The 14,229-nt window shown below is 50.9% G+C and overlaps 5 protein-coding genes across 5 annotated transcripts; 2 read left to right on the plus strand and 3 right to left on the minus strand.

The window, feature by feature from the left end:
- Positions 1-2,759: 2,759 nt before the first annotated feature.
- Positions 2,760-4,352, plus strand: NCS54_01412900 (DAO domain-containing protein; the record flags this gene model as incomplete). The annotated part of the gene is made up of 3 exons (XM_053159291.1): positions 2,760-2,772; positions 2,827-3,395; positions 3,447-4,352. The coding sequence occupies 3 exons, from the start codon at positions 2,760-2,762 to the stop codon at positions 4,350-4,352; spliced, it is 1,488 nt and encodes a 495-aa protein (XP_053015266.1).
- Positions 4,353-4,494: 142 nt separating this feature from the next.
- NCS54_01413000 (Epimerase domain-containing protein) lies at positions 4,495-5,737 on the minus strand (the record flags this gene model as incomplete). The annotated part of the gene is made up of 4 exons (XM_053159292.1): positions 4,495-4,838; positions 4,892-5,017; positions 5,064-5,432; positions 5,485-5,737. The coding sequence occupies 4 exons, from the start codon at positions 5,735-5,737 to the stop codon at positions 4,495-4,497; spliced, it is 1,092 nt and encodes a 363-aa protein (XP_053015267.1).
- A 1,671-nt stretch (positions 5,738-7,408) lies between these two features.
- Positions 7,409-7,810, minus strand: NCS54_01413100 (Hypothetical protein; the record flags this gene model as incomplete). The annotated part of the gene is made up of 1 exon (XM_053159293.1): positions 7,409-7,810. The coding sequence occupies one exon, from the start codon at positions 7,808-7,810 to the stop codon at positions 7,409-7,411; it is 402 nt and encodes a 133-aa protein (XP_053015268.1).
- Positions 7,811-9,899: 2,089 nt separating this feature from the next.
- Positions 9,900-11,506, minus strand: NCS54_01413200 (Hypothetical protein; the record flags this gene model as incomplete). The annotated part of the gene is made up of 6 exons (XM_053159294.1): positions 9,900-10,400; positions 10,457-10,578; positions 10,631-10,670; positions 10,726-10,848; positions 10,900-10,973; positions 11,029-11,506. 6 exons carry the CDS (start codon positions 11,504-11,506, stop codon positions 9,900-9,902), a joined length of 1,338 nt encoding a protein of 445 aa, XP_053015269.1.
- Positions 11,507-12,419: 913 nt separating this feature from the next.
- NCS54_01413300 (Hypothetical protein) lies at positions 12,420-14,015 on the plus strand (the record flags this gene model as incomplete). The annotated part of the gene is made up of 1 exon (XM_053159295.1): positions 12,420-14,015. One exon carries the CDS (start codon positions 12,420-12,422, stop codon positions 14,013-14,015), a length of 1,596 nt encoding a protein of 531 aa, XP_053015270.1.
- Between the last annotated feature and the right edge of the window lie 214 nt (positions 14,016-14,229).

Raw genomic sequence — 14,229 nt, forward strand, 5'->3', positions numbered from 1 at the left:
TTACTAGCCAAAAAGGAGAATGGCTAATGATATGGGCCCGACGGTTCTAGTCCTGAACCACTGTATATACCCTCAAAACCATCTCAATACCATTCATTATTTCAAGACACAGGTGACCTATGTGATGTAAATCTCACAGCCTATGTAGGTTACCAGGCTGTGCACAGGGAATCAGGCTGTAGAAAAGGGGCTTGCAACCATGTCGATCCGCCAAGCTGTACAACCGCCGAGTTTCCAACACCCATTGGAAGGTGGTGTCGTGAAAAATAAGTACTTGAGGGGGCCGATCACCTTCAACGCAGTCGCCTCACCCATTCATTCTACACTAAGAACTTGGCTAGGCGCAACAAACACGTTTCAATATGGAGAGCCCCTCCAGGTCCGCCCCTCATGCCCTCGAGTATCGAGCCTTGAGCATCTCGAGTTCAGATGAAGCACAGTCAGAGACGCCGCCCAAAAAACGCGCCAACGAAGACCCTCATGGCCACTCTGCGGTGATGGCGAGAAGCAACCTCGAGCCGGCGACGATTCTAGCCGATGTTGCTAGCATACTCTGCCCTCTCGCGCTCCTCGGCTTCAGCATCGTCATTCTGCAGACAGAGGGTCGTGCAATTGATGAGACATATTTCAGCTACCAGAACGCCATAACAACGGTTAGTTGTATATAATATGTTGATACAAAGTGCTAACTTTTGACCTAGCTTGCTACCGCGTTCCCTATCCTCTTTGCTGCCATCATGGGTCGTCTGATGTACCAGCTGTCGCGCTGGATGCTCGAGCGCGGAGCTACAATGGTGACGCTTGAACAGTTGATGGGCAGTCGGACCCTCGGCGCAGCTTTCTTAACGCAAGCTGAGCTCGGCGCCTTCAATCTTGTCGGTCTTGTCATAGTGTTCATTTGGATCTGGTCACCGCTTGGGGGCCAGGCCCTGCTTCGAATGCTTGACGCAAGGCCAGACACAATTATTAGCCCGTCGACGGTCGTTCATTTCGACACAGATGCAGCGCCACAGTTTGAGGCCCGGTACGAGGTATCCGCCGTTCGCACCAGACACAGACGGAGCATAGTTGCCACACCCCATTCCATGTATAATGCGGCTCTCCTCTCACCAGACTCCATCAGGAATGATAGCCAAGATCTTTGGGGAAACGTCAAGATACCCTATCTCCCATCATACGGCAATCTTGGTGACCCTGGATGGCAGAGAGTCCCTTCTTCTCCCTCCTTTGAATACTCTGCATTGGTCGGCATCCCTATCAACAATATTTCGGTAGGAAACTCAAGCTTTCCCATTGAGACCACCTACATACATCTCGACTGTTTCAGTTTGAAGAAGACATTATCCCCAAACGGAAAATTCATCGACATCAAGAACACGTCACTTGAAGGCCTGTCGCTTTCACTACCTAACGGCACCTGGCAAGGCTACCAGTCGAACGGTGCAAGCTGGACTCTTGCTGTTGACACTTTTGCCGACATCATGTGGAGCAGCTCTTCATTCTACAAGAGCCGCGGGCTCAACCGGTCGCAAATCAACCAACCATCCATGTTTACCAACGAGGTCGGCGTGAAAGTCAACCCAACTACCCTACTCATGCAAGTTGAGTACCCAAGAAGTGGCATGAGGCCGTCAGACTGGTTCTCTGCAAAATGTGGCTTGGTTCAGCATTACGTCGAGTCTCGCATCAACTGCTCTCTGACCAGCCGTAATGCTCCACGAAATTGCACTGTCGTTGAGCAACGACCCTCGCAAAAAGCACACGCGCCCAAGGATATCTCATTCCTTTCGTTTCCAAGTAACTTCCGACAGCTGTCTCTTCAGATGCCAGGGGTTGCACAACATGACAGTGAATTCTATGGGTTGGAGCCTTCCCTGAAATACCTCCAAAATCCATCCACTGCCAGCATGGGCTCCGACCCGTTGCCCGCGCTGGAGAACGTCACCCAAGAACTGTTCAGCCATCGTCTAGGTCAACTGATAAACTCTTATCTCCTGATCGGACAGGTTTTTGACATTATCTTGAGCGGAAGTAGTGATCCCGATGCTGTTTTCGAGCCAAATATTACAGTCCCGGTGGGGGTGACGGACCTTTCGGAGCTTTATCATGTATCTCGGGTGTGGACAGGGACCTTTATGTTCTCGTGTATTGTGTTTCTTGCGGGTGGTGTCCTCAGTGTTGTCTTTGTTCACTTGGCAACTAGTCCGGATGTGCTGGGCTTTGTTTCGACTGTCGTACGTGATTCCAAGCACATTGACACACCACCAGAGGCGGCAAAAATGGACGGCCTCGATTTGACAAAGTCGATGAAGATGAGGCGGATTAGATATGGCGTTGTCCACGGGGCTCTGGAGGCCGATCCTTTGCTTGGAGTTGGACCCGAGGAGACTGTTGAGAAGCTGAAGAGACTATAATGATGGAGGCGTAAGACCGATAGGTAGATGTTCCTAAAAGAAAACTGTCATTCGAAAAATCGCGAAGAGTTGTTGTCTACTAAATCAGGATTAATAAGTTCATATACTACGCACTTTGTGATACGATACACGGAACAGTGACGGCTCGGAAATGGAGGTCTGAAGACAGCAAAATGTGAGGAGAACCGAAGGAAACCGAGGGGGGCTGATGAATATCTCGGTCAAAGTTAATCCGGGTTGAAAGAAGCAAGAAAAGCGGCTATTCGTGTAGGACCGCTTATCTCGAGCTTCAATTCATAGCATCTCGTCGAGCACCCCAATAACCTCTCATTCATACAGTCCAACATGTCCCAGACAGGTGATTCATTCCCTCCAGACATTCTTCGTAAATCAGGCACTAACACAATCGCAGGCTTTATCCAGGACGCTGTCAAGCTTATCACTGCTCGTCCGGGTCTACCAAGCCCAAACCCCACTCAAGCAGCATGGCAAGAACCCCCTCATCCAACCGTCTCCAATGCACAGTCTCCCGGGTTGCCAAGGGAGACTGACGTGGCCATCATCGGATCTGGTATCACAGGTACTGCTGTAGCACACTACCTCTTGAATCATGGCGGAGATCTCCAGGTGACGATGCTGGAAGCTCGCACCGCTGTAAGCGGAGCAACCGGAAGAAATGGAGGCCATCTTGTCTCGGATAGCGACTCCTTGTTCCCGAGTCTTGTCAAGGAGGTTGGCATAGATCGAGCTGTTGAAACAGTCCGCTTCAGTGAAGCAAACATTCGTCGCCTCAAAGATCTCACAACACAGCTCAATCCCGAAGGAAGCGCGGCTGTCGAATTTCGCCATGTGATATCGACGACTGGTCTTGAGGATCAAGAGTCTTTTGAAGAAGCCGTTGATGGACTGAAGCAGCTTCTCAAGGCTGTCCCAGATGGCGACATCAAGTACAAAGTCTGCAACAAAGAAGATGCGAGCAAGGTGCGTGAATAGATAAGCTATGTGACACAATACTCACCGCACAAACTACAGATCTTTGGCTTTCACAATGTTGCCGGTGTCGTGGAGCAACATGGCGTTGCAGCGCTGTGGCCATATAGACTGGTTACGGCAGTCCTGGCATCGTTGAGGAAAGACTTTCCCTCCCGTTTCAACCTCGAAACAAAGACAACGGTTCTCTCCGTCAACCACAAAGACGCAACATCTCAGGAGCTCCCTTACACTCTCAATACGCATCGAGGAGTTTTGCGCGCCAAATACGTGGTCCATTGCACGAATGGATACTCGGGCCACCTGATACCCCATCTCGTCGGCAAGCTATATCCTCTCCGAGGAACAATGTCAACGCAGAAGCTGGGGCCTTCTTTTCCTCATGTCGGCGACAGAATGTCGTGGTCTCACTTATCCCAAGGGACGTACGACGGTGAGACTGGTCATATCCACCTTGGGCTCTACTACGCTCAACAGAATACCAAGACAGGAGTCATGTTTCTTGGTGGGGAGTCCCAGAGTTTAAGTGGCCTGCTGACGAGTGATGACTCGTTCGTTGGCGATGATGCACGCGACACTCTGACCTCAGCGGCTCCGCGTATCTGGAAAGATGCTGCACCAGCAGAGCCACTCAAAGTGTGGTCTGGAATCATGGGCTTTACTGCAGACGGCATGCCCCTTGTGGGCCGTCTCCCGGCGGGCCTCACTGGTCGGTCCGGCCGTGGTGAGTGGATCGCAGCTGGCTTCAATGGACATGGAATGGATAAATGCTGGCTCAGTGGAGAGGCCTTGGCTAGGATGGTCCTTGGAGAGGAAGTGGTTCCTGGCTTTCCAAAGGCGTACCTCCTGACTGCCCGGAGGATTAAATCGTGGACGGCCGAGAAGGCGGCGGAGACGCTGATGGACCATATCATGCTGGGTGGAACAGCTCCTACCAGCCAGGTGTAATGGAGGAAAATCTCAACATATGTATTCATGGCCATTTGACGTTGAAGCCCGGCCTTGATGGGTTAACTGAGCTAGAAGACCGAAGTTCTCAACCATCGCAAGGGAGTAACCTTGATCATCTATGAAGTCTATAAAGCTTGTACTACAGGCCAAGCTCCTCGTAGTCTCTAACCTTGAGCTTATCTCCAGCTTCCCGCAGGCCTTCAACAGTTGCCACAATTGTCTCCTCGAGCGTAGTCCAGCCAGGACGGCCCAAGTCTCGCAGTAGCTGCTCCGCCTTGGCACGACCCTCATACTCATTCGCGTCTCGACCTCCATCAAAGTTCTCGGGGAACTTCTTGTCTGGCTCGTTTTTTCTGAAGATTTCCAAAACTGCATCCCAGTTAAATCGGCCGCCGTATGCAAAGATGCGTTGACCCTTGACATGGTCTAGGATTCCTGCTGCGACGTGTAGTCTGCCAGTGTCGTCGACGTCGACGAAGTATTCTATTTGAAAGATTAGAATCAACTTGAAGCGATGGCGGTAGGGTATCACATACGAGGAACCACAAGGTGGTGGACACCGGTCACCAGGCCGTTGTACAGAAGGGCAGGTAGGGCAGAGCTACTTGGGTATCCCTGGTTTACTGGATCAATCGATCGCCCAAAGTTGAAGTTGGGAAGCACTAAAAGACGTTAGTTGGCCTACTATAGACCCTAGACCAAACTTACCGGTGTTGACGACGATGTCAGGGCGCTCGTCACGGTGCTCCTTATAGTACTTCCACACCTCCTGCTCTGCCTGAGCTTTGCTAGCACCATAGGTATAGGCAGCTCGCTCCATAGTATACGGAGGATCAGCCCAGGCCTTCTTGATAGCATCCTCATTCCATGTCTCCTCTGTCACGTTGATGCCAGTCTGGGAAGGCTCTGCAATGACGGTAGCGGACGAAGACGATGTGTAGACGAAGCGCTTTACGCTCGGCTCAGCATATGCGGCCTTCAAGGCGTTGACGGCTCCGGCAATTACACCGGGGATAACATTGTTGGGGTTGGGGTCCAGAGACATGTTGGAGGCTGAATGCGCAACAACGGCGACACCTGGAGTAGTGTCAGCAACTGCATCTGTCTCTGTGCCTTCTCATTCACAGACCTTTAACGGCCTCGTCGAAAGCGCCCTCAGCGATCATGTCTGAAACCTGGAAGAACTCGAAACGTCCTTGTCCATATTCCTTATCAAATGCGGCCTTGAGCCAGGCGTTCTTCTCGGGGTTACGAACAGTTCCACGGACGTTGTAACCGAACTCAAGGAACTGCTTGGAAATGTGAGAGCCCAGGAAACCGTTGGCTCCTGTAACAAGGACAGTAGAGCCCTTTGGCACGGCGAGGTTGTCAAGAGGAGCCATTGTTGCTTGTTTAGTGGAAAGGAGTATGGATGATGATGAAAGGTGCGTATCGAGACAACTGGGAGAATACACGGGATGCCCTGCGGCCTTTATAACTCACGGTCGGGGGAATTCAATTCAGATCCCTCCAGGATTGAGTGAATTCAATGTCGCAAAATAATGGGACCGTGTTCAGCTGTTGAATAGTCCGCAAAAATCCGCACCAAGTCCGCAGCCACATCCCAGCCCTAGGTTCCCAGTATTGGCGGACTTTAATACGACCCGCCCTGCCGCCGTACCCTGGCGAATAGTTCTTCAAAAATGACACCCGCGCCGTGAAAGGGTGCAGAACCTTGACCTTGGCGGGCGGACTGGGTCATCATGCCATTATTGTTGGCTAGTCTACCGATGTTCGTGTTGAGTTCGCAACTCCGCCTCTGCTGACCACCCAGTCGCATAAGAGTTACCGCTTCGGGTAGTCCTGCAAGAACCTTGTTGGATAGATCTAGGAGTGATGTAACCCCCAGTTCCGGCGAATTACCAATATGTTTCGACCTTTCATGTCACCTTGGCTTTTACTCCTGCGTCATTGCGGCGTGCCAAATAATGCGTACATATTCGGGACTAGGGTCCTCTACTCGTATGACGAGATTGGCCATCGCATAGCGAGTTGACTCTATTTCAAGACCATACTACCTGTCTTAGGAGATGATAAATCGTAAAACCACACAACTGCCAGCTCTCGCAGTCACCTCCTGGTCTTTCTCAGTCCCTCCCAATAAGAAACCCGACGCGAGATCTCAAGCGCTCTGAAGCCGATGTGAATGTGACTTTGATCTGCGTCAGCTTGGTCATGTCGTCTAGACATGCCACGACAGCAGCATAATACTCGCACTCGGGATCGGTTGAGGGCGTGTTTCTCAGCTCATCTTTCAAATCTCGCACGCCGCTCCAGGTATGTACCTCAGACTGGTAAAAGCCATGTTTCAACAGATATTTAAAAGTAGCTAATCTCTGATCACGGGGAATTGGGTGTTCGCCGCTCCTTAGGGGCACTACCGGAGGGTTATAGTATAACGGCACGAAGATGGCGTTCTCTAAGAGGCTCAGTGAACCTTTTGGGGACTTCTTATGTGGGCGAATATGGCCTGACAGTACAGCCCATTCTATGTATGGTAGAATGGAAAACTGAGCAGTCAGCCCCAGGAAAGTGTTGTCAGCGTCGAATCGGGCTGGGGCCCAACAAGATCTTCTCTTGGTGGGATCGTCTCCTCCAAGCGCTCTGCATGTCTCCTCGAGTGAGTTTAGACATTTTATGATCTTTTTGGTGTTTTGTGGGGTGAATGGGACTTTACTGGCGTGCCAAAAAGCATCCATTACTGCATCTCGCAGTTGTGTGTCAAAGTCTGACCATGTGGGACTCCGGTAGGGCAAGGTAAGTGTATCTGCCTCGAGGAGATACAAATGAGTGTCGAAAGTCTCCTGTGATGCATTGCAGATACGTTCCCATGTCCCGGGACTTGCTGCCCATTCCTGGGCAGTGCGGTGGATGAAGTCGACGAAGCCGTCCCCCTCTGAGTTTAGCTCCAGGATGCCCTTGGTGCAGTCGACAAGTTTTCTATTCCATTGTAGTTTAAGAACAATCTTGGCGTTAATGTTTGTTTGAAATTCGTCAATATATCTGGGTGGTAGCTAAGTTGAGTATGGCTCAACCTGGACCGAGCACTGTTTCAAGCACTCAACAAGCCACATGGTCATGAATGATACGGGACCCCTAACGGCCCTCATAATTTGCATCATGAAGGAACCCATGGGCAAGTTCTCGGGCTTATCTCTAGCCCAGATCGTCTCATAGAGGGTTTCCAGCTCCGAGGGGGGATCTTGGAGAACCTGTTGAATGTCGACAGCCTGGGTTGGCGGTTCGCCACCTGTCAGGAGATCTAACAGGATCCGAACAAGAGAGACCCATTGAAAGACCCCATTCGCCTTTGCGACAATGTCACTAATCAGCTGAGAGGTGGCTTGGGGGTTCAGAGCCAGATGCTCGGCCCAAGCCTTGTTTTCTTGAAAACTTCTGGCGACAAAGTTGATCATGTCATTGTGAGTGACCAGATGCATCTCAAGGACTGGATCTTGGCCGTATTCATCGTTGAACGCGTTTCAGAGCCGACTTGCCACACAGACCTTGAGTCAAGTTGGGCAGAGGGCCATCATCTCCCGAATGTCTTTTCCAAGTTCCACAAGTGAAACGGATCGTCCGACTGCAATCAGCAGCAAGATGGCGTCTCGAACCTTGACTGTGTCGACAGTGACCTCAGCATCGCTATGGAGGCCGTCAAGAGTCGCCGCCACAAGGTCGCTGTTGTCTCCTTCCGGTAATTTTGTCTGGTTGGTCAAAGTTGAGGGTGTTGTTTGCTTCTCAATATTCTCGAGTAGGCTGATAGCCGCGTTCAGCAGGCTACCAAATTGAACTTCCCATTGCTTGGTCTGTTTGGAATTCTCCCTATTGCAATCACTCCATCAGCGACATGCTACTCGAAATAGCGTCGTGTGACGAGTGACATTAAATGAGGCGTGAGACTAGGAAGAACCTACCAGAGACAGAGGAGAATTGAGCCTATCGCCTGGCTCCGAATAATCCCACGTTGATTCTCTACTTTCTGAATCTCTATGGACGTCACCAAACGGGGGACCTTGGGCTCTTAGCGGCAAAGCAGCGGAAGTGGCCGACGTGCTTTGCGATTAGCCTCACTGTTCAGTTCAGCGACAAAGCGATCGGTGATCTGATCAATCCTGGTACTAATCTTGTAGCACTCGGATGCTGCGTTGATCAATTGCTGCTGGGCGGGCGTCGCAGGTTGCGAAGCAAGACACTCTGTGGAAGGGAGTTGGGCCTCAGAGAGAACGGTGAGCCTGCCCACTCTCTCTTGCAGTTCACACTTGATCCTCTCTTCCTCTTTCGCCCTCTGGAGCTCCTGGTATTTATCCCGGCAGCTGAGAAACGCCTTGCCTCCAATATCCAAAAACCGGACGACGGTGGCAGCGACGGCTAACGCACTGAAAGGATCCATATCTACAGGTCGTATCCCGATCCTATAAAGACTAAACGATAGTATCGCTGCGTTTCTGGTCGCTCTGCATAGCAAATGCTGTGTCTTGTCGTGTTGCTGGGCGATCGGGGGAGTGGGAAAGATTGTGGTGAGGACACTTTCGGGTGGAAGATGCAAATTGGTTTGGCAAACGAGAAACCCGGAAGGAAAGAGAGAGGATCACCTGACAGCCACAGTTGTCACCGCAGTGCCCTGTACTCCGCACTTGTTGGTTGAAGATCAGACTTCCCCGGTCGTAGTTACATTGAGGCCCCCTGCACAAAGTCAAGGCACCCCTGTATGTAGACGAGTTGCACGACGCCCTGGATGAGACAGATGTGGTGTTGTGGGCATTTCACAAGATCCTTGTGCTGGATGTGTTACGCTGCCGCCTGGAGGAAATATGACACGCAGCTATTCGACCTGATGGGGAGGTAACTGAAGAACAGAACTCGCTCACCAACCTGTGGTCGTGCCTAGAGGGCCACTTGAGCGAGAATTCATGGGAAAACATTTCATGTGATTCAATGCCGAGTTGTAACCGGTGATTAGAGAGGTCTGAAGCTATCGAGCACGAGGCAAACATGACACGTTGGCTACTTCAACACGACTTCCACAAAAAGACGTCTACGTTGTAAACTATCAGCGAGATGCCTCAATTTACATCAGCTAATGCGCACTCAATAACATGACCTCATGCCCGAGATTCTTAGATTGTATGAGCCCCCTGATAAATCACGCAGACTCAGCCCAGATCCTTGTGCTCGCTTGTGAGACTTCCAAGTATTGGCCTACGGGCATCATCACCAGAGGGCTTAATTTTACAACCCGAATTCATGTTTAGGTGCAATTAGAGATTGGTGGGCGGATGGTGGGAGTGACACGTTCAAGAAGGGACGGTGCATCAACATTGGGAATACGGCTAGGCCCTATGCCTCATGGTCAAGGTAAAGAGTGGAGAATCTTTGTGTAGTTAATAGTATGTGCATGATTCTTTTTCTCGTGTTTTTCCCTGGGCTGCATACGCCTACAGAGCTCCAGAGCTGCAGAAAGCCTGCGCTGATATGCCGTTGTCCCAGTTGACTAGTTTCACCCTATGACGATCCTACTCTATTGGCTTTCTCCTTGGAAACCACGTCTTCAAATGCCGCTACGACATCATGCTCGGCGATCCAGTACGGATCCATCCTGTCTCGTACTCTCTGGCGAAGTTGCTCATCTGTCTCGGCCTTTCCGTCCTCCAACTTGAGCTTTTTGCCTGCAACAGCCTTATGAACAGCACCTAAAAGCTTGTTCACCTGTGGCTTTCTTGTCGCTTCGTAAAGTGCAAAGATCTTTCCTATCTCTGCGAGTGAGGGCTTCTGGGCCGATGAAGGAGGCCAGACGTGGAGAAGTGCTAGAGACAGAGCGTGGGCATCGTTAATGGCGAGAGACCCTCCAGCGGCAAAAGCACCGCCGTGGCCATGTGCGGCATCCCCAACAAGTACCACCCGATTCTCGAATGACCAAGTTTCAAGAGGATCACCGGTGTAGTTGGGAAACTGCCTGATGTAGGGAGCCGCTTGAGTGAAGGCACGAATAGCAGGGTGCCAGTCCTAAGAAAGGGGGTTATCAACTTGGAGTTTTCTAAACTTGGTAATAAGCCACTTGCCTTGTATAACTCCCTGAACTTTTCAACATCGCCTACATCATCCCATTTGACGCCTTGTCCTGGTGCGTTGGGGTCGTTGGGGTCGGCGTGATATCCTCCTACGACAGTGAAAAGTCCCTTGCCTGGGAAGTTATTAGCAGAGATATACAGGAGCAAGTCAAAATACAGAAGAACCACCTAGCGGAGACTGGAAAAGATGTCGTCCATGGCCGATCTGTGCACCATGTATGAGCCAACAGTTCATTTAGCTCTAATATCCTGGAACTCACCCAGTGCGCAGCATCTTCAGGGTATTCAATACCGTCTAGCAAAGAGATGTCGTAGACGGCCCGGAGTGCCACCCATCCGGTCCAGCGAAGAGTATGCGACGGTACAAAAGTCTTGCGTACGCGCTGCGATCATGAGCACACTGGCCACAATTCATGGACGGATTGAGGACTTACAGAATGCACACCATCTGAGCCGATGCAAATGTCCGCTTTCGCAGTTGTGCCATCCTCAAACGATAGAGTTACGCCTCCTCAGCAGTTAGTCCTGATGTAAATCGTGTGTTCACTGGGAAATTCGCCAACCTTCATTCGCGTCTGCCTTGATGCCGGTCAACTTCTTTCCAAATTGGACAATCTCGCTTGGAAGATTCTCGTAGAGAGCCTTGTGAAGATGGGCTCTGTGATAGCGCGTAGTGAAGTGTCTCTTGTCCTTGACATTGTGATGCTCGTCGTGATCGATAATCTCTCCGGTTTTCCAATGTCGATAGATCATTGGCCATCCAGACTTCTGTCGATACAGGATGTCGCCAATAAGAGCATTTTCAACTCCAAGCTTGTCCAAAGAGCTCAGACCGTTGGGTCCAAGTCCGATACTTGCGCCGATCTCCGTGAGTTCTGGCGCACGTTCGTACACCTGAACGTTGACTCCTGGATGCTTACGCAAGGCAATGGCAGTGATGAATCCGGCGATGCCACCCCCGGCAATTGCAATGTCGAGTTTGGGGGCCCCATTAGGTCTGGGGGGGACATCTGAGCTGGAGTTTGGCGCCTCTTGGCCCATGGTGGAATGTGTATACCTAGGTACGAGATGTTGGTGCAATAATCGTGGGATGCCCCTCTCTGACCAAGTGCTTGGCTCTCGATGACGATTTGAGACTCACAATAAGTAACACGAGATTTTAGTACAATGTCAAGTCCCAAGTCCTCCGAAATCGCGCACAACACCAAGCAATTCTCGTCGTCGGAGTCTCAACATGCCATGCAGTCGCAATACTCCGACAGCTCTAACCATAACAAGGCCTTGGAAAGTGACTAAATCCTGGGGTCGGCATACACGGCTTATTTCCGACCCAAGCGCACCATACCAATCCTCGGCTATAGTTTCGACGTTGATGGAATAGTGGTCCCTGATCGCGCAACTGGCGCATACTCGAGCATCATTTGATGCCACCGTAAGGATTACTAATGAGTATGCCTGCCGATCTGCATCCCGTCCCCGTTTAAAGCAACATTAGGCATCTTTCCTAGTCAAGAGGAAGCGCATATGCGGCGGGACTTTATCTCCAAGCTTAACGTTGTGTCGGGTACACGGCACAGGATCCATTGCGTGATAGATGCTACCTCACGCGTGCTAGGATATTGAGCCTTGACACCATCTGATTTGGCGAGGAGATGATTATATCCTCTGCAGGTGGAGTGGAATCTCTCAAACTGGAGATAACGAGCTCCGCAGGGCTTATTGCTACGTCGGACGTCCCCCGCTCAGATGCTCTCCCACCCGGTATGGGGTTATTCGCAGATACGCAGCTAATCCTATTCTCTACGGGCATTTGAGGTATGATGGGGAAGTATTCCGGTCTTTCACACACCCCCGTAGAAGGGTTTTTTATCTGACCACAGCTCCCTGCAAATCATCCGAATAGAGAGCAACCCTCTCCTTTTTCTTGCACCATCATACCGCTCTGTCCCCTGCAATGGGCTCTATACCGCAAGATGACACGGTCACTCCTTCAGGTGAAGCACCGACCTTTGGCCAAGGCACCCGCGTGGCTGTCATTGGCTCTGGAGTGAGCGGTATCTGTGCCGGTGCTCACTTACTCAGGCAGGGAGCCAACGTGGTCGTATTTGAGCGATCGGGAGTCTCATCTGGTGTCTGGAACTTTGATCCAAGGACAGACTCCAACAGTGTGGTATATCCCAGCAAGCCAGCGTCGCTAGGGGATTACGCGACGTCGGTCCCTGGCCAGTTTCTCCCACAGCAATCGAGCAAGCAGCACCATCCACTGAATACCTCTGATGGGGATGCCCTTGAGGTTACCTTTGCTCCTCCTGGACCGGCATACTCTGGGCTTAAGAACAATGTCCCGACCAGCTTGTTGTACAGCAACCTCAAGCCCTGGCCCAAGGGAACCCCCGAGAACGTGAGCCACTGGGAGATTGCCAAGTATCTCCATAACCTCAGCACCGAAAATGGGCTTGATGAGGTCACTCTCTATAATACCCGAGTCGAAAATGCTACAAAGTCACCAGACGGAAAAACATGGATTGTTCGAACCATCACTTTGCTGGCAAAGGACGGCTCACCGCGGATTGTTGAGAGAACATGGGAGTTTGATGCCATCGTCGTCTGCTCTGGCCACTACAACCTTCCTCGCATCCCTGATATTCCAGGGCTGAGCCAGTGGAAAGAGCTCTTCAAAGACAGAATCAGTCATACGAAGGAGTATCGCAATCCAAACCGCTTTCGAGACAAGAACGTCTTGGTCATCGGAGGCGGTACCTCGTCTCTCGATGTTTGTCGAGAGTTGAGCGACGTAACTACAGGCGTCTATCAAAGCACTCGAGGAGGTCAGTTTGATCATCCGACAGAGGTTCTGCCACATATCGTCAAGAGGGTTGGCGGTGTGACGGCGTTCACACTGGACTCTAACGCTATTCCCAAAGATGGTCTCGAGGAACAATCACCTATCCCGGGCCAGATTGTCTTGAAGGATGGGCAAACCCTCAAAGACATCCACCACGTCATTGTGGCTACGGGCTATCTCACCTCGTTCCCGTTCCTGCCCCAATATCACAATGACAATTTGGACCCGGATGACGCTAGTCCAGAAGTACTCGTCACATCAGAAGCAAACATGGTGCACAACTTGTACAGAGACATCTTTTATATCGAAGATCCGTCTCTAAGCTTTGTCGGAATTCCTTACTACGTTTCTACATTCTCTGTGTTTGACTTTCAAGCACAGGCAATCGCACGCGTTCTCACAGGCAAGACACGTTTGCCCAGTCGGCAAACCCTTCGAGGAGACTACAACAAGAGAATCAGCCTTCGAGGGAGAGGTCGCAACTTTCATAGTCTGGCAGAGGAGGGAGCTGAGCTTGCGTACATCAAAAACCTTGTGGACTCTGTTAATGAGGCTGCGACTAGTCAAGATGTTGAGCCAATGCAGGGCCACACGGAGGAATGGCTTGCAACTCATAGAGCATACAAGGAGAGGAGAAATTTGCTCCGGCAAGGCAAGATCAAGACGCTAATACCACTTGACGAGTTTCTGCGGCTGAAATTTTGAACGGCCAATAGCATTTAGTATGTACTTAGCTGGAAACTTAACTGATACGAGACTCTTGGGTTTTCTACAATGAACAAAAGTGCGCGGGCAGCAGAAGGTTAAGAAAAGACCACTGTGTTAGCATTGGGATATGATGCTATGATGTGTTGACTATGTGTTCTTTATTATAGTTGAAGCCCGGCCCTTGATGGGTTAACTGAGCCACAAGATCGAA

This window comes from Fusarium falciforme, chromosome 12 (genome assembly GCF_026873545.1).
Source record: "Fusarium falciforme chromosome 12, complete sequence".
Lineage (NCBI taxonomy): Eukaryota > Fungi > Ascomycota > Sordariomycetes > Hypocreales > Nectriaceae > Fusarium > Fusarium falciforme.